Here is an 18344-nt window from a genome sequence, read left to right on the forward strand (position 1 = left end):
ACAGAGCTGTTGTCCTGCAGAGATGGAACATGGAAGGCTCCTGGGAGCTGCCCCCGGCAGGGCTGTCAGCTCGCCCACGACAGCATTGGTGGAAGCAGAACCCCAGGGATAAGGTACCCCCAGGAAAGGTTTTGGATTAGTGGAAGCAGCAGCAGTGTTCTAAATCACCACAGCACACAACAATCTACCGGTTCTAAAGGGAAGACTTGACTGTTGATCCACAGAACCCAAAGAACCAAGCAGAACCCCTGCTCCCTCAATCATCCCCCCCATTCCGCTCATCCCCAGCCTGGGCTTCCTTTGCCACTGTAAATAGGAAGGGCCTGTCAAAGATTTAATAAGTTTGACTTCTAGGAACTTACCCCAAGAAAATAATCTGTTTGGTTTTGTCTGAAACTCATGTGTCCTCACCAGGCATGGTGGCACACCCCTATAACCCCAACCGCTCAGGAGGCTGAGGCAGGAGGATTAAAAGTTCAAAGCCACCTTCAGCAACTTAGCCAGGCCCTAAGCAACTCAGGCCCTAAGAAACCTGTCTCTAATAAAATATTTTAAAAGGGCTGGGGATATGGCTCGGTGGTAAAGCACCCTGGGTTCAGTCCCTGGTACCAAAAAATAAAATAAAAAAGGGAAAAAAAATCATGTGTTCTCTTTGGAATGCTCTTTGTAATAAACATAAATGACCTAACAGTAAGGCATTGATTAATTGATGAGATCTTTATACAGTGGAATATATCCTGCCATCAAAAATATTTTGAAGAAAAAAACAAGAATGTCCAGGCATGGTAGTACACACCAGTAATCCCGGTGATTTGGGAAGCTGAAGCAGGAGGATTACAAGTTAGAGACCAGCCTCAGCAACACAGCAAGACCCTGTCTCAAAATAAATAATAAAGAAAGGGCTGAGGGTGTATCTCAGTGGTAAAGCACCCTGGGTTCAATCCCCAGTACCAAAAAAAGAAAGAAAAAGAAGAAAGAAGGATATGAGAAAAATTATCATGCTATATTAGGAATCTTTAAAAAGCATTTTCCAAAACATTATTTGAGTATATTTTCAATGACAGACAGAACAAAAGTACAAATAAAAATGACTAAAAAGATATATTGTTGTGTGGTGGGAGTATGGATGATGTTTTTCTTTGTATCTTTTAAATTTTCCACAATTAACATATATTACTTTTTTTCGGGGGGCGAGGGATTGCCAGGAATTGAACTCAGGGGCACTCGACCACCAAGCCACATCCGCAGCCCTATTTTGTATTTTATTTAGAGACAGGGTCTCACTGAGTTGCTCAGCACCTCACTCTTGCTGAGGCTGGCTTTGAACTCACAATCCTCCAGCCTCAGCCTCTGGAGTCACTGGGATTATAGGCATGTGCCACTGAGCCCGGCTAACATGTATTACTTTTTAAATCCGGGTATTAAAAAACAATAAATTGTCTGTCTTCCTAAAAGATATGAGAAAAATTCTCATGCTACATTAGGAATCTTTAAAAAGCATTTTCTAAAACATTATTTGGGTGTATTTTCAATGACAGAACAAAAGTATAAACAAACACTTTTATTCTTACTAAATCTCTCTCCCCAATTTTTTATCACCTTGCCCTAAGAAAAAGCCAGAGTTGGCAAAGGGCAGATGAATACAGGGCAGAGCCACTGGCAATGAAAGTGCCATTAGTAGACCCAACTACATAATTTGAGCCAGGCAACTTGGTGCCCACCTGTAATTCCAGCTACTCTGAAGGCTGAAGCAGGAGGATCACAAGCCCAAGGCCAGCCTCAGCAACTTAACAAGACTCTGTCTCAAAATAAGTTCATTTTTAAAAAGGGCCAGGGGTGCAGTTCGTTGTCGAGTGTTTGCCTAGCATGTGCGGGTCCCCTAGTTCAACCCTCAACATCAAAGGCAAAACCAGAAAGGAATTTCAGGACAGCGACAGAAAAACATCAAACCAGCCATGGAACCCGAGGGTCTTGTGTGACGGCCAGGGTCACACACCCAGGAAACCAGCCCTGGTCGGGACACCCGGACCCAGGGTGAGGGCCTGTAAAGGGCACCACACCTAGAGGTGTCGGAGGGAAGTCCCCGTGCCTCCTCACCTGTCACTGAGTAGATCTGCACTCTTGTGTGTCCTGTGTCCCAGCCATCAACCTTGGGAACAGGACCACACTCTCATATATATGCAAATCAGAGCCAGCCAAGATTATTTAAACCCTGAATCATAACCTCTTATTTTTTTTAAAGGTGGCTTCTTATTTATCTATTTTAAGAATACCAGAAAGATGTCCAGCCACCTGACAGTCTTTAACTGAGAACAGAATGTGGGTGGGGGTGGAGAGACCCAGATTCTGGTTATTTTCCCTTCAGAATGATCAGGAGCCCTGACTTGCAGAGTATCATGGTCTTTCCCTGGTCCAATGCCCATTTTTTTTTTGCCAGTCCTTTTTTCTTTCTAAGGGCAGAGAGGAAATTCATTAACAAATTCACTACAGAGCATTATTCATTTTGCTTTTCTCACTCAGAGGTTTTTAATATCAGGAGTTACAGTAAATCACCCCTGAGTTGTGCCCACATGAATGGTAGAGCCATCTAACAAGGTCCACAGGGCAGCCTCCCTGCTAATAACCAAGCACAGGCAGGGGCGGAGGGAGCCTGTTGGTTCCCCTTATCTGAGGGGGAGCAAGCTCATTACCTAACCCTTGGATTAAATTATGTGCAAAGCAAATGTCTCCCTCTGCAACCAGTCCCAGCAGCTGCCTGCCACAGAAATGCAAACAGCAGATTCAGACCACAGCCAGCCACCTGCCTGGACCAGAGCTGGTGAAAAATGGATGGGGATTAGTTCAAGCAGGAACATCCACACTGAACTTCTTCCCCTCACCTGAGGCCAGGTTGCAGGGGGAGAGTGGGCAGAAGCTCAGTTCTACCCTCCGCCAGAAAAATCCTTCTCATTTCCTAAATGCAGCCATGTGATGTTTGCCTAATGGCTGGCCCTTCGGATACCTTTGAACCTTTTCCCTCTGGACCTTTCTTCTTTCTACCTTGCTAAAAGCTGAAACAAAATTTGCATGGTGGAAAAATATTGCAAAGGGCATCTATTTCCACTCCTCGCCTACTTCCAGGAACAGGGAGCTCACTACCAGAAGGGAATAAAGCCATCTTTGGCACACAGATGATTTTCCTTCCTTCTGTGAAGTGGGATTCTGTCTGTGTAATTTGTAGCCATTCAGCCTAGTTCTGCATTTGGAGCCAAATAAAATAAGTATTGTCCCGCTTCTTTACGAGGACTTTCTGGTGTTCAAAGACAGAGCTCTTATTTCCCAAAGGTTTTTTCTTAGCAGTGTTTTTCTGTGATGTTATTTCCTCCCCTTCTCAGGGACCTTGGCATGAGACTTACCCTCTCAGAGGTTTAGTTTTCTTATTTGTGAAATGGAGGTAATAACCATCTACCTTCCAAGATTGCTGTCAGGATTAAAGAGAATGCATGCAAAGCATCTCTCCGGAGCCTAACACATAGTAGGTGCAAAATGCTACTTCTCCAGCCTGACCAGGGCAGAGCAACACAGGACTGTTTCCCCTCCTCCACACTAAGACTGTGTAATGCAGCCTAAGAATATTATCTTTCTGAGCAGCCACATCACATAATATCTATTTAAGAAATCTTCACACATTCACACACACAAAAAGAACACACCCTTAAGTCTTTTTTTTTTGTTTTCTCAAACCTATAATGCAACTATAGGTGGTTGTGAACTGGGAAGGTGCCTATCTAGTATATGGGGCAAGAGCTCAGGAAAGGCTAGCACTGTTGGTTGTTACCAGGGGACCATGATGGCCAGGAAAAGTTGATGGAATGAGGGACTGGCTGTGGGTCTGCTGCAGATGCAGTTGCCCCTCACTTCCCCTCAGTTTATCTCAATCATCTCTCATGGTTCCCTTCTGCTCTCCCTCCCCTGACTCTGAATTGCTCCCCATCCTCACCCTCAGCAGTTTTTGTGTTTTTTTTTTTAACTTAAGGGTGCTTAACCTTGGAGCCACATCCTCAGCCCTTTTTCCTTTTTTTTTGTTTTTGTTTTTGTTTTTGTTTTTTAATTTGAGACAAGCTCTCGCGAGGTTGCTTAGAGCCTCCATAAATTACTGAGGATGGCTTTGAGCCTGCAGTCCTCCTGCCTTCAGCCTCCAGAGCCGCAGGGATTACAGCCACCTCGCCCGGCTCAGTGGATCATTTTCATGTTACTTTCCCAACGAGGGTGGGTTTTTCCAGCAGGAGCGGCTCCATTTCCACTGATTTCTTTGTCCCCTCACTCCAGTCTCTCATCAGCTTTGCCCCTCCTCCCTCCTCCAGCCTGGGCTCCTCCCTCTCCATTCTCCCCACTCTCCACCACTTCTTCACTCTCTGTCCAGCTCCTACCTACTCTCCTCTGGGGGAAAAAGGTTTCCCTTATCTTTAAAAATTCCTCCCCATATGTGATATGAGCATGATAATGAGATGCCACTTAGCACTCTGGGAGCTGGCAAAAATCAACAGGTGTCACCACACTGAGTGTCGGGGACACGGGGAAATCAGAAGACAGAGTGGGCTCTGTGGCAGTGTCTGGGAAAATTAATGACAGACTGAGCTGGAGCACAGCAGTGCTTCCATGGCTAGGGATCCCTAAAGTGACCCTCTCCTGGGGCATGAGACATGGCCAGGCTGTTGTTCAGCACCGCTGCTCGCCCTGAGAAATGGCAGTGATGGAAGGCTCCAGCAGCAGGGAGGGGACATGGCTGAAGCAACGATGGCTCAAGTGAGAGAACCAGGGCTGTGGTGTCATCACGGGCAAGCTCAAAAGGAACATGACAGTTTTTTAAAACTACACATATGTATTTGTAGATGATCCCTTTTAGGTGAATCTTAAAAACACACCGTGATACCAACAGGATTAAGTCTGAGTGGTAGTTCATGGTTGCTAATTATGTATTATTTTCTGTATATACAAAATATTTCATCACTAAAAATATGTTTTAAAAACCTTCCCTGTAGATGCTTATGTAATTTCAATTCTGAAGGAATTTTTAAAATGCTAACTTATCATGTTCACTTTCTTGGGAGATTAAATAGTCTTTAAAATATGACCTTAATAGCTATGTAATAATCAATGTATAAGTGTGTGATAATTTTTAAGGGTTTTGTTTGTTTTTGGTTCTGATTGAACCCAGGGTGTTTTACCATTGAGCTACATCCCCAGTCTTTTTTGTTTTGGGGCGGGGGGGGGGGGATAGGATCTCACTAAGTTGCTAAGGCTGGCCTCCAACTTGCAATTCTGCTGTCTCTGTTTCCCAAGTCTCTGGGATTACAGGCATGCGCCACTGCACCCCGCTATAACTTATTTGTAGGTTCCATCTTGGTTGGCTGTTTCCATTTTTCTCTACCAAACTAGTACTGTTCCAAAAATAAATCAGTAAAGCCTTCCCTCAGCCCTGCTTCTTCCCTGCCCTCTCCTGCCCTGCCTGTGTGTCTGGTCAGCATTTCTGCAGGAGTAGCTGCTGTTTTTCTGCCCTTCTCCCTGCCTCGTGCCCGGCTGCACGTTCCCTTCCGTCTCACTATAGCTCCCCGCCCTGGTCTGCCTGACCTGGCTGAACGCTGGGGACTCCTGGCAGCCGCCTTCTTCTTGGACCTCTGTGGGATTCAGAGATGAGGACGTTTCCTAGTTCCACTCAGTCTCTCTTTCACTGGCTCCTTTTCATTCTCCCAGCCCCTGGATTCAGATGCTTCCTTGAACCTCACCTGTCCTTTCTCCCTCAGCAAGCTCACCCACTGCCATGCAGTCGCTACAACAAAAGGGTCAAGAGCATGAGCTTTGGAACCAAATGGCCTTTGGCACAATTTTCTACTCTGGATGGAGACCTCATGAGGGGCAGTGATGTATGATCTTGGATAAATTTTGTGTCCCAACCTCAGTTTCCTCATTTAAAATGGGGATAACAACCACCCTAATCTGTAGGCTTGTAGTAGTGGTTAGGCAGGGTCCATACTGGTGACTCCACCCCTGTTACTTACTAATCATTCACACAGCTTCAACATTCTTAGCTTCATCCAAATGAGTCCCTGCAGCAATATGCCCTGGTTGGTTTTATTTTATTATTTTTGTTTGTTTGTTTTTGGATTCAGTTTTTTTTTGTTGTTTGTTTCATTTTTATTATTTTGTTTTGTTTTGCTTTGCTTTGCTTTAGTTCATGGGTTTTGGGTTGGTTTGGTTTGGCTTTTATCCTGTGCATTCACAGAAAACTCACCTGGCTCTGTTCCCCGGCTCTGCGTGCGCCTGACCACTTCCTCCACTGTGTTGTGCTGGCCTCCTCCTGGAACACCCTCTCAGTCCCTCTTTCCTCTAAGAGCCACTTATACCTTTCTGAAGCGTCTTCAACAGTCCCTCACTGGAGTGAGACATATTTCTCTTTGGAATTCGCAAAACACACTGTCCCTCTCTTGAGGACCTTAAACCACGAAGGTGGGCTTAGGGAGTGGAGAGAAACCTATTTTATCATCCTATCCTTCACCTCCTCCCCACCCCAAGGAGTCGTAAGCTCCTGAGGGCAGAAGCTCCCATCCCCTCCTCAGCCCCCAGCACAAAGCCTGGCTCTGGTGAGATACCTGTTGGAGGGAGCAATCGTTTTGAAGCTTCAGACCACTGCACTAGTGCCCTGTCCAGCGGGTAGAAGGGGCCCAGCAAACAGCGCTGCTGTTCATTATTTCTTTGAGTGGAAGAGGCCAGAGGTGAGTGACCTGCAGAAGCTGTAGCCCAAGACGATGGTGCATTCACGGTGAATTCAGAGTATCCAGGTGTCACTGGACACAAAGTTGGCAAAAAAAAAAAAAGGCTGTTTCCAGATTTACAAAGAAACTGGGTGACAGCAACTGGGCTCTGGCTCCTGCCTGGGTTCTGGCTCCCTGGCCGCTGGCCTTGGGATATTTCTATTTTCAGGAGAGGAGCAGCTGCTTCTTGGGGAGCACACACCTGTGAAAAGACATGGCATCAGGGCGCTCGTCCCCATGCCCATGGTGAATGCCCTGGGAAGAAGGGGACAGCCCCTGGGCAGTCAAAGACCCTCCTTTCTTCCTTTGTGCCTTCCAGCCTTTTCCTCTCCTGAGCCAGACCACTAGTCATTGAAGTTGAAAAGAGAAAGTCACTGTCCTGGCTCTCCAGGAGGGACTAGTTCCCCACAGAAAAGGTCAGTTTCAGTCTATTCTCTAGGGGAGAGGGGCCCAACAAGGACTTACAGGGAGGCGAGAGTTCCTACCCTGGAGCTAGGAGAAACTTCTGGCAAGGTTGATAGATGCCCCCTGCAAAAGCCAGTTCAGGGGCTGGGGATGTGACTCAAGTGGTGGCGCGCTCGCCTGGCATGCAGGTTTGATCCTCAGCACCACATACAAACAAAGATGTTAAAATTCTCTCTCTCTCTCTCTCAAAAAAAAAAAAAAAAAAGCCAGTTCAGTGATCATGCAGCAGTGACTGTGGGTATGGAGAGGAGTGTCCCTCGGGCTTAGAGTGTGGGCCATCACCCACCCAGGCAGGGCTGGGGTAGCAGGTCCTCTTACCACACAGCACCATTAGTCTCCAAGCTGAGAAGACAAGGCGGTGTCTGGGATGGGGTGGGGTTCAGATTTATTTTGCTTTTTATGTTTTTTTTTTTCCCTAGATGGGGTCTCACTCTGTTGCCGAGGCTGGCCTGGAATTCCTGGGCTCGAGTGATCCTCTTTCTGCCTCTCGAGTAGCTGGGACTACAGGCACACACCACTGCACCCAGCTTCAATGTCTTTCTTGTTTAATTCACTGTTGTGATTAAATTAAAAAAATAACACACAGTAAACACGCCATTAATATTCATTAAGTTTTTAATTAATCAATTGTCTATCCCAGTTGGCTTTGACTCTGAAGTGTTCCCACAGATTCTGCAGCTTACATGGGTTCCATTCAGACTTCAGCATCTCTCAATGGCCAGCCCTGACCCTAACCCTTGTCTTGCCCCCTGATTTTCCTTCTGCTCTTAGGTCTTGCTCTGCCCTGTCATGCTGTTTTATTATTATTATTATTATTATTTTTTATTGTGAGATAGGGTCTTGCTAAGTTGCTTAGGCTGGCCTTGAACTTGTGATCCTCCTGCCTCAGCCTCCCAAGTAACTGGGATTGTCAGCATGAGCCACTACACCGGGCTTATTATAGTGTTTTGACTATGCACCCCGAATGCCATTTCTGGATTTGTATTTCCTGCCTCCTGATGACCACTCACAGAAGTTGAGAACCAACGTGGCCCAGGCAAGATGGAGTTCATATCCCCTCTGGGAGTCTGGGATATTCACAATTCACTTTTGTTTTTAATAGTTAGCTCCCCTAATTATGACTTTTCATTTGTACAGCATCCTTTTGCTTCTCCTTGCCAGACTGATTATTGACATGTTCTATCCTTGGCTGCCCCAAACCCAGCACAGACAGGAAACTCAGCTAGGTATTAAGTAAGTAATGAGAGCAGTGGCATTTGTGTAGCTTTATGATTTACAAAACACTTTTATGTACATTATCTCATTTAGTCATCACACCATGCCTGTAAGAGAGAGATTAATACTGTTGCTATCTTACAGATGAGGAAACCGAGATCTTGCAGACAGGAAATAGCTGAAGTACAGCTTTGAACGTTGGCCACCTGCTCTGCGTGCTTCAACTACACTGCCCTCAGAGAAACAGAAAAGGTAAGCCTGCCTGATCCTCTCCACACCACAAATAGTAAGAGTGCCTTTCTGCTTCACCTGCCCTTGTCAGAAACCCACAGAACGTAAATCACATTTTTATTATTATCATTATTTCTGACCAATAATGTGTTGGTGATTTGTAGGCTTTCAAGTGAATACTGAGATTTGCTTCAACTAAGATTACTTCTATCTCAATGTAAAATCCAGTGGTACAATTAGCCTTTCCCATCTCTCCTTACATACTTAATTATCCTTAAGTGTTTTCAGATTACACTTTTAAAACTTTCCCTAGGCATCTAAGTAATATACCACAATAAAAACCATTTCACCTCAATTAGGACCAAAGAGTGCAGGAAAGGACAGAGAGGGGAAGAGAAGAGCATTTGCTAGATCATATTTAAGAATTAGGGGAAATTCACATCTATGTATGTTAGTCTCCCCTGTGCAAGAAGGAGGAAATGTGAGATTTCAGGGACCAGAAATCATGGCTTCCTTGGACACTACATGTACTTATTTTTGTAAGTCATGGCTGAATGGAGGGAACCGGACAGGGGTGTGTGTGGTAGGTCGGATACAGTTGCATGACTTAAAGGACTGAACCTTTGGCTTTATGGACTCTTCCAGCTTCAAACAGGCAATGTTTCTGGTCTGTGGAATACGCTGCCATAATCCTTGAGTCTCCAATAAAGGGATGGCATCCATGCTGACTAAATTTTTCAAAGCCCTTTCATTCCCGTTCTGCCCCTGACCCAGAGTGGACAGCTGATTAGAAACAGTGATGGAGATTTCTCAAAGTAGACCCAGTGTCTTCAGGGAGAACTGACAGGTGACAGCCAAAGAGGAGAGACAAGAAACACTGAGTAGAAAAGCAAATGCATAAAGCAGCCACGTTCTGTGTGGCATAATTGGTTCTGAAGGCATCAGGGCATCGCACTGCAGTATAGTAATTGATGTTGATAATGACTGAGTCATCAAGAGAAGTTAAATTACAGCTATGTCACTGGGAGCTGGTCACTCAACTCATTTACAGAATATTTATTGGGCACGCATTATGCCTTGACTCTGTCTTGACCCTGGGGGTAGAAAAATGGAGAAGGCATGATCTCTGCCCTCAAAGGGCTCTCTGGATTTCAGTTTCTCCAATGAAAAAGATGAGAGAGCCAAAGTAGATGATTCCTAAGAGCCCTTTCTAGAAGTTCTGAATGCTTTATGCATTAGGGTTTGAAACTCAACCGTCCTAGGAAATGACAATGCAGGCGATATAGCCCCATTTTGCAAGTGAGCAAACTGAGATGCAGAGGGGCTGGCATCTTCCTCAAGGCCACACATTTAACAAGGCACAGAGCCAGGACACTCTGGCACCGGGTCCACTCACGCAGAAATGGAAGGTCATCTTACTTCCACCCTTTTGCTCTTTCCACACTACCTCCCTCTTCCAAAAGGGCAATCAGTATAGATGGAGAAGAGCTCACGTGTTTGACAACTGCGTGGATTTACAGGTCTGGAACACAAAATTCTGCAACTACAAAACATTATTGTCATGTGCAATTGGACAGTAATAAATATCTGTAAGATGAAGTATAACCAAAGCTGTGTTGAAGGATCTGTCAAAATTAAGAGCAAGATTAAGTTTAAAAAGTTTAAAAAGTCAATAGTGATGGCTACTAGGGACACATGCTGGACAACTAAAATATCTTTGAGAGAAGGGAAAAGCCAGCTTGGGACTACTATGCAAAACTCTCTCTCACTTTCTCTCTCTCTCTCTGACACACACACACACACACACACACACACACAGAGTTTCTGGCAGAGCAGAGCTGGTCCAGGCACAGAGGTGGAGCAGATGATGGACATACCTTGCTTTCTTCTCTGACAGTTGGAGCAAGACACTTGTCAACTCTACTGGTAATGCAGAGAGCTGTGATAAGAAACAGGTGCCACTTCCCAATAGTGCTATCAGCTGGGGACCGAGCCTTCTACACATGAGCTTTGGAGAGCCCTTAAGATCCGAGCTATAACCACCATGAGCAAACAGAACAGAAAAGAGTAACTGAGCAGGCTGCCTGCAACGGGCCGTGCCGTGGGGGTCTGACTTGAGGGATCCTTGGCAAGATGATTCAGAACAGGGCTCCCGCAGTTCTTCCATTAGTCCTCTGAGTCCTCTGGGAATAACACTCTAAGCAGTCATTGTCCCAGCAGCCCAGGGCATGGGGTGCTTTTTTTCATGGAAAGAGAAGGGAGGGAAGGTGAAGATGAGGAATTATCTTTGGGTTGCAGGAAACAGAAACCCAGTCATACTAACTTAAGCAAAAAAACAAACAAAGCAAATAACCCCCCAAAAGGGATATTTATTTTAAGGATTCAGGCATTTTGTAGAACCCAAGAGGGTTCTACTGTGAGCTCAGGAGGGACAGCTGGAGCCAGGCCCTGAACACCAGCCAAGATCAGCGGCTCTCTCCCTCCTGCCTGTTTCTGAACATCACCTCGCCCTGCAGTCTGGCTTTCACTGCCTCTCAGCGAAGGGCAAACACTTCCTCGCATCTAACATCTCAGATCTGTAATTCTTAATCCCCAGGAGACAGAGTCTGATTTGTTCCTCTTGGGCCACACAGGTATGGACAGGGAGCAAGGAGGACATGCTGAAGTGTTCTGAAGGGAGAGGTGTTGGACCAGAGGTATTGTCAGAAGCCCAGGTTTTGATGACAAATGTCTGGGGGTTCTTCTTTTTTTATTTTCTCACCCTGTCCTTTCAATAATACACTGACTTCCACATTTCTAATTCTTCTGTGCAGTTATTAAGTCCATAGACCAAGATTTAATCTGTGAAGCTCTGCCTTGAGAGAGCAGAAGTTGAAGAGCAAGTGGAGAAGAACTTACCCTCCTTGGTGGCTGAGGCAGAGGAACCCAGAGGCTGCAGCGGCTGACAGGGCTGAGCTTGCAGGAAACCCTGCTCTCTGGCCAAAGAAAGCAGAAGACTTCCCTGGGTCACACTGCAAAGCTGTCAGAGAGAAGCTGACAGCAGGCCCTGAAGAGGCCTATCCTGAAGGTTAGGAGAATTGCCAACAGCCCAAGAGCTCTCAAAAAGAGCATGCTTTGACGTAAGCCAGGTGGACAGGAAGCAGTGCAAAAGGACATCCCCGGGAGCCTCAGGGAGGGGCGCCCATAGAAGAAGAGTAACTGAGAAGGGATCCAGAAAAACCTGAGGCTAGAGGAGGAAGAAAAGGAGAGAAAGGGTTTGGTTCCTGTTTTGCTCTGGTCCCATCCCAGAGGAAACAGTGACAGCTGAATCAACAACTCCATCCTTTTGCCCTCTGCCTCCCCACCATCCAGGGCTCTGATGACACTGGCTACAGGCCTCGACTCAAAAAACCAGATGAACACTTGGATTTCTACTGCAGGCAGGAGCTAAGACCAGCATCGTGGAGGTGAGGACATTGAGAACAAAGGGGAGAGCTTAGCAGGTAGGGCAGGAAACCCTGACCCTGGGGGATGAGGGGACCCTCTCAACCGTGTCTTGTGATGGAAAAGCAACAGTTTGACCAACAAGCTGGGCGACTGTACCTCCACAGCCATGGCCATTCCTGGCTCCTGATGCTAGCCTCCCCCAGCCCCCCTCCTGGCTGCTGACTGTCCTAGGACGGGGCTGGAGACAGATGCAGAACTTGGACTTTTAACCTCTTCATCCTCTATTAGGGTCATTGCCTTCCGCAGTCTTTTGTTCAAACAAACCAGAGATTTCCTCCAAGTGACAGGCCAGGGAGGGTCTGAGAAGGGGTGATGAGGATGATGAAGCTGCTTTTTGACCATTGGAGTCAGCTACCCAGGCTGTTTCTTTGAGCTGCAGATAAATTAGTTGAATGAATTTGGACAGTTCACTGCATCTGCCCACATGGTTCCACTCACCTTCCAAAATGCCTCTGAGGGCTGGGGATATAGCTCAGTTGGTAGAGTGCTTGCCTCACATGCATAAGGCCCTGGGTTCAATCCCCAGCACCACCAAAGAAAAATATATAGATATATACCCCCCCACACACACACATATATACATAGCTTCCAAAAATAGCACTAGCTACAGAAGCCAAAAAGGAAACTTGAAAAGTAATAAACGACAAGGCCCCAGAGATGTCTGCCCTTTTAGAAAAGTCTGAGTGAACTTCTCCAAGGAAAGTTTAAGCTTAAAAAAAAAAAACAATTCCCAGAAACATTTTTTCCCTTTGTCATTGAGGAATCAGGCAAAGAAAGACACCACAGAGACAAGCACGCGCTTGTGTGAGCAGAAGGACCAGGTCTTCATGGGATTGGCATTAAAAATGTACTTTGTATACTTGTTCCTTGAATTGATGTCATCTACACACACAAAGTATTGGAGCTGTTTCCCTGTCAGGGTCACCAAAAAGCCTCCCGGATGTTTACTGCTATTTCAAGGAAACTACTGCTATTTCAAGGAAACTCCACAGACCCAGTCCCACCCTCTAGTAGCTCCCCATCAGACATGGCCAGTCACACTGGGAAGCCACCAGTAAGCCCTGCCCCTGCACACGTGCACACGCGAGCGCGCGCGCGCACACACACACTCACACGCACACACACACGTACACAGTCACAGTACCACACTGCAGTCCCTTGTCGCCTGGACCCTGCTCTCCAGGCCTCCACTGAGAACTCCCTTCCTCCTCCACACCCCTTCCTGTGCGCCCTGTTCTGGAGCCAGATGTTCCGTGGGCAGACCCCTCTGTGGGCTGACAGGCGGTGATTACTGTTGCCAGCCCCACATTAGGAGAGAATTGAATGGGAGTGAGCCCCCACCGCCCAGGCTCCCTACAATAGAGCCTTTGTGAGGTGCCTCCCTGCCTTTCTTTCTCCTTCCTCACCAACCTACGTCAGGAGCAGCTCTGTCTGAGGAGAAAAGAAAAGAAGACAAAAGGAGGATCGCAGGCCCTGAAGGATCCACCCTGTCCTGGGCAGAGGGAGGGAGGACTGCACTTTGGAGAGAAGACTGTGTTCCTTCCCCCTCCAGCAAGGATAAATAACCCAGAGTGCTCCCAGGGCTACCTCAGGCAAATGAGGCTAGTGCCTTTTGTCCATCAGGCTCCTGCGTGCTAAACGTGGGGACAGTGGTGGGGGTGGGGGCCATCGGGCAGAGATCAGCAGAAGCCTGAAGCTCCCCCGCCCACATCCTGTCTTCCCCAGATTGCCATGTGCAATCCTGTGCCAGAGGCTGGGCACTAGCCTAGGAAGGGTTAAGCTCTCAGGACTCTAGGGCAGTCTGCAGTCAGGTCCCAGGACTGGGTTGCTAGGTGGAGTGATGCGGTGGAGAGAAGGGGATGTGTTGGGGAACTGGTGAGACCAACATCTGGGATAGCCACTGCCCCTCCTCCAGGCCCAAACCGCAGACGCTGTGGCAGCAGGAAAATCAGAGCGGTTCAGACCAAGGATTGTGCAACCCAGCCCTGGGGAAGAGCCCAGAGTTGGATGTGGGAGTTGGGGTTTAGGGAGAGGGACAGAATCCACTCCAGAGGTAAGACTTAGTCTTCAGTAAAAACACATGTACTCTGCATTCTGGTTTCCACACTGGACTACAAATAAGTAACATCATTTTCTGGTTCAGAATCCTCTATCAGAATTGGAAGGGCTGCCCTAGGTCCCAGTGTCTTGTGGCCAGAGGCACGGCGCCACTGGCAGTTCAGGGATAGCTGCTGTGGTGGCTGGTGGGTGTGGAGGCAGGCCTTTTGTCCAACCTCCTAAAGTGGCGGGATTCTGCTGCTTCCCAGGCGCCTCACAGTAAAATCTGTAACCAGAGAAGCCCTTACTCTTGCAGCTCAGGGAGCCCAGCCAAGTTCCTAATGTGAGAGATGGGCGGGAGGGATAAAATGATGGGCCATGTGGAGAACTTGGTATGAGGTCTACCCAAACACACACAGGAGAGGAGGAGTGGATTTTTCTTTTAATGCAAAATATTGCTATACAAAATGATGCGGAGAAATCCCCATTCTTCAGACACTGGAGAGATTTTTTTTATAAAGGAGACAGGGCAGATGTGCGTCTCTGTTTTCCATTCTTCTCCCCACTGGGTCATACTGAGGGCAAGAATACTGTAGCCTGATGCCTGGCATTTTCCCATGAGGGAGGATCAGAGGACCAGGTCTGGGTCCTTTGGGGCCTAATTTGTTGTGGACAGTGGGAAGGAGAACAAGAGTGAATATTTAGGATTTTTACTCTTTTAGCTATAAAAAGATTACTCAAGATCTGGAGTTCCATATGAAACAAAGGAGCTGTGAGAATTTGGTTATTGTTGGTTAAAAAATAGGGGATCTGAGGCATAACTTGCCTATATTTGAAGAATGAAGAGCAGGAAATCTAGTAGGGATATAAATGTATGGGGATAAGAGATGCAGAAACGACCAGGCTAGCTGCTCAAATTTCCTCCTCTTTCTTCCTCATCTCCAGCTTGTAGACAATCTGGTAGCCATCATCCCAGGCATAGAGCTGGCGCTCACGGGGGTTATAGCGGAGGCTGGCGTGGGCACCATATCGACGGGGAAAGTAAGAGAGAGCAGCCTGTTCAGGGGTCAGTGTCCCACTGGCATCAAAGGAGCACTGGATGCGGGCCCGACTGGCAGGGCGCGTGTTATAGACGACGTACAGGGTCCCACAGATGACGAAGGCAGCCTCGGCATTCTCCCTGGGACATGGCGTGTCCCACTGCTGCTCTGTGTCCAGTGTCTGTGGATCTAATTTGGCCAGACACAAGTGCCTGTCATCCTCCCGGGTGGCATAGACTGCCCAGATGCCCTCCTCATCAGCTGCCAGGTCAATGTAGGTGTCTGTCGTCAGCGCATAGGGGGGAATCAACCTCTCTGCGGGGAACACTGAGCTGTCCACCACTGTTCTGTTTGCCAGGTGGAATTTGATGAGTTGCAAAGTGTTCTCCAACTCACTACCCCCTCCAGGTCCTCCAGGAGGCCTCCGGGCATAATAAAGAAAGCCACCATATACCAGCTGCCCCGTGCCTACCCAGGGGAAGGGCACACGAACTCTGGAGGCTTTCCGGGCAGCCATGGTAAGGGTGAAGTCACGGAGCCGTGGGAACACAAAGGCTGTGTCGTTCTGCGTTCCATCCAACACGTAGATCTTTTCTGTTGGCCCCAAAGGATCCTTGGTCCATAGACCTGCTGGGCCACCAAACCGCTTGAGGATCTTCATTGATCTCACCTGAGAAATTGTGTAGCCACAGTCTGGTAGAGAAGGAGAAAAGGAAACAGAGGCAGGAGTTAGATGCCTACAGTGAGGACTCCAGCTGGGTGGCCCATCTGGGGAACAGCTGGCATCCGCTCTGTGGATGCCTCCAGTCTTAGGGAAGATGGAGAAAGACAGGACTCCAGAGACCCAGGTCCCTAGAAACTCTTCTTAACAAACTTGTCATTACAGAGATTTTTCCCTCTAACAGATTCCAGAAGCCACAGTGGACTGGGACAAAGAGAAAAAAGTAAGAAAAAGTTTCAGAAGGTGTGAGGGACCCGCTTTGAGATCACCTACCTGTCACCATATCGTACTTCTCATTTCTTCTGCCTTTGCCTTTGGTTCCAGGGCCTCCATTCACCTTCTCATCAAGCTCTACACAGGGTAGAGCTGGGTTCTGGGTCTCCAGATAGTCCACCTCTCGTTCCAGACGGTCCACTCTCCCAGAGATGGTGTCAGCCTCGGTTCTGAGTGCCTCCCGCTCCTTCTCTGCCACCTCCAGCAGGGGCAGCATCTTGTTCTTGAAGTCCCGCAGCTCAGCAGCATGCCGACTACTTTGGTCCTGGCACTGGGCCAGCCGTTCCTGAAGGGGTGGGGGCATAGGGAGCGAGGGTGGGCTGAAGGGTTACCACTCCCAGGCAGGGAGAGGCCAAAGCAGGGAGTCAGGAATGGGAAAAGGAGCAAACTCAGCTAAACATGCCCTTCCACTCCCGCAGCAAAGGAAAGCAGATGTTCAGAGGTGCTCAACGTGCAAGGAGCATGGCTCAGATTCACCTAGGCCAGAGTCCTTCGACTTGTTCTCTCTGAGCAGTGCCATCTGGGCCTCTAGGGAGGTTTCAGTGCATGAGGGTGAGAAGGGCTCTCTGCTCCATTGTGCAATTCTCCTCTTGGGAATTAAGATGCTGTGAACTTCGATGTGTGTGGGGGGAAATGCTAGGGACTTGAAACGGTTTTTGAAAAGGAGGGTAGGAAGTTGGAGATTCTCTGGGAACCTCCAACTTCAAAAGAATCATCAGCTCTTCTTTAAATGCATTCCCTCAATCCTGGCCCTTATTTCCACTCTGTCCTTTTATCTCATCTAACCCCAGGGGTAAAACACAAAGGTCTATCTGCTCAGGAATTGCTCTACGTGGAGAAAGATCAAGGCTTGTAATTTTGAGGCTCATTTTTATTAAAAAGCAGAATTTTCTGTAGCTTCTCACAGAGCCCTGTCTTACCATTCCCAGAACCCTGATGAACTGGTTGAATCAATAGAAGATATTGCATCGTCCCAGGCTGGGCTAGAAGAAAAAGGGGTCCCTCACCTCTAAGGCTGCAAGTCGGCGTTCCATGTATTCCACAAGGTGGTGCTGCTGTCCTTGAAGGGGTCCGGACCATGACAAAAGGATCAGGACGAGGAGAGGAGCGCTGGGCCCCATGGCAGTCTAGAGAATGGGGCCAGAGTAGGAAGAGTGTGTTGTTGGCCTCTTCCCCTGAGCCCGTGGGTTAGCCATGGAGGCGGGGCGGGGGTGGTGCCTTTGCTCTGTGATCTCGGGTCTCTCTCACTACTCTGGAATGCTTTCAGGCTCTCGCAACCCCCACCCCCTCCTTTCCGCCAGGACTGATCAAACACAGATGGCCCCCTTGCACAGCAGCCAGAAATCTTAACCACCTCCCGCCTCTCGGCTATAGGCTCCTCAGGAAAGGAAAGAGATGGAAATCTGAGGGTAGAGGCTTTCTGGGCAGTGACAAAGGGAAAGGAGTGAGCTGCAGGAGGCGGAGACCCCAAAGAAAACTCATCAAGCTCCATTCCTGCTCCTGTGTTTCAGGAGAGCGCTTCCAGAGCTGATTTGTAAGAAACTGGCATCATTAATCCTCCTCTTCTCCAGCAATAATAGAGTGGGTTGTCTGCCTTGTTCAGTGGAAGGTGGAAGCAGAGGCGATGAGCTTTAAGGGGAGGCGGTGGGAAAAAAATGTCTAAGTGGTCAAGTGGAACTTCTTCTATAGCTCGCTGGCGCCATCTTGTGCTGAGCACCTGCTGCTATGTGTCTCATGATTAATGGTGAAACCAAGACTTTACTCTATTTGGAAAATTTTCCACAAAGCATGCCAAGTGAATTCAATTTACAAGAATTTTCTTCATTAAAATGCAGGCTTCCCTACATACTACTCAGTTTCTTTAAGAGCTATGCCAGCCTCTCTTAACCCAAAGATGAAATAAAAGTAAAACACCAGGGGCTGGGGGTGTGGCTCTGGGGTAGAGTGCTCGCCTAGCATGTGTGAGGCACTGGGTTTGATTCTCAGCACCACATAAAGATAAATAAATAAAGGTATTGAGTCCATCTACAATATCTTTATTTTTTTAAAAATCTGCTCTGTAGAAAATAATTCACATTCAGTGGC

The 18344-nt window shown here is 47.7% G+C and overlaps 1 protein-coding gene and 1 non-coding gene across 2 annotated transcripts; one reads left to right on the forward strand and one right to left on the reverse strand.

The window, feature by feature from the left end:
* The first annotated feature begins 12649 nt into the window (after positions 1-12649).
* Positions 12650-12722, forward strand: Trnav-cac (transfer RNA valine (anticodon CAC)). The gene has a single exon. It is a non-coding gene; the product is annotated as a tRNA-Val (tRNA).
* Positions 12723-14649: 1927 nt separating this feature from the next.
* Positions 14650-17456, reverse strand: Olfml3 (olfactomedin like 3). The gene is made up of 3 exons (XM_046458221.2): positions 17267-17456; positions 16260-16545; positions 14650-15958 (listed from the first exon to the last, which is right to left on the reverse strand). The coding sequence occupies exons 1-3, from the start codon at positions 17378-17380 to the stop codon at positions 15138-15140; spliced, it is 1221 nt and encodes a 406-aa protein (XP_046314177.1). The 5' UTR covers positions 17381-17456; the 3' UTR covers positions 14650-15137.
* Between the last annotated feature and the right edge of the window lie 888 nt (positions 17457-18344).

Source organism: Marmota monax, unplaced genomic scaffold (assembly GCF_021218885.2).
Source record: "Marmota monax isolate L192 unplaced genomic scaffold, Marmota_monax_Labrador192_F-V1.1 WCK01_AAM20220418_F8-fsc00087, whole genome shotgun sequence".
Classification (NCBI taxonomy): domain Eukaryota; kingdom Metazoa; phylum Chordata; class Mammalia; order Rodentia; family Sciuridae; genus Marmota; species Marmota monax.

Bases quoted from the DNA above. Each gene is read 5' to 3' on its own strand.
- Olfml3 (XM_046458221.2), bottom strand. From the start codon at position 17,380: ATGGGGCCCAGCGCTCCTCTCCTCGTCCTGATCCTTTTGTCATGGTCC. The intron at 16,546-17,266 runs GTGAGGGACCCC...CCACCCCTTCAG, and splicing joins GCCGACTTGCAGCCTTAGAG to GAACGGCTGGCCCAGTGCCA. The intron at 15,959-16,259 runs GTAGGTGATCTC...CTTCTCTACCAG, and splicing joins GAAGTACGATATGGTGACAG to ACTGTGGCTACACAATTTCT.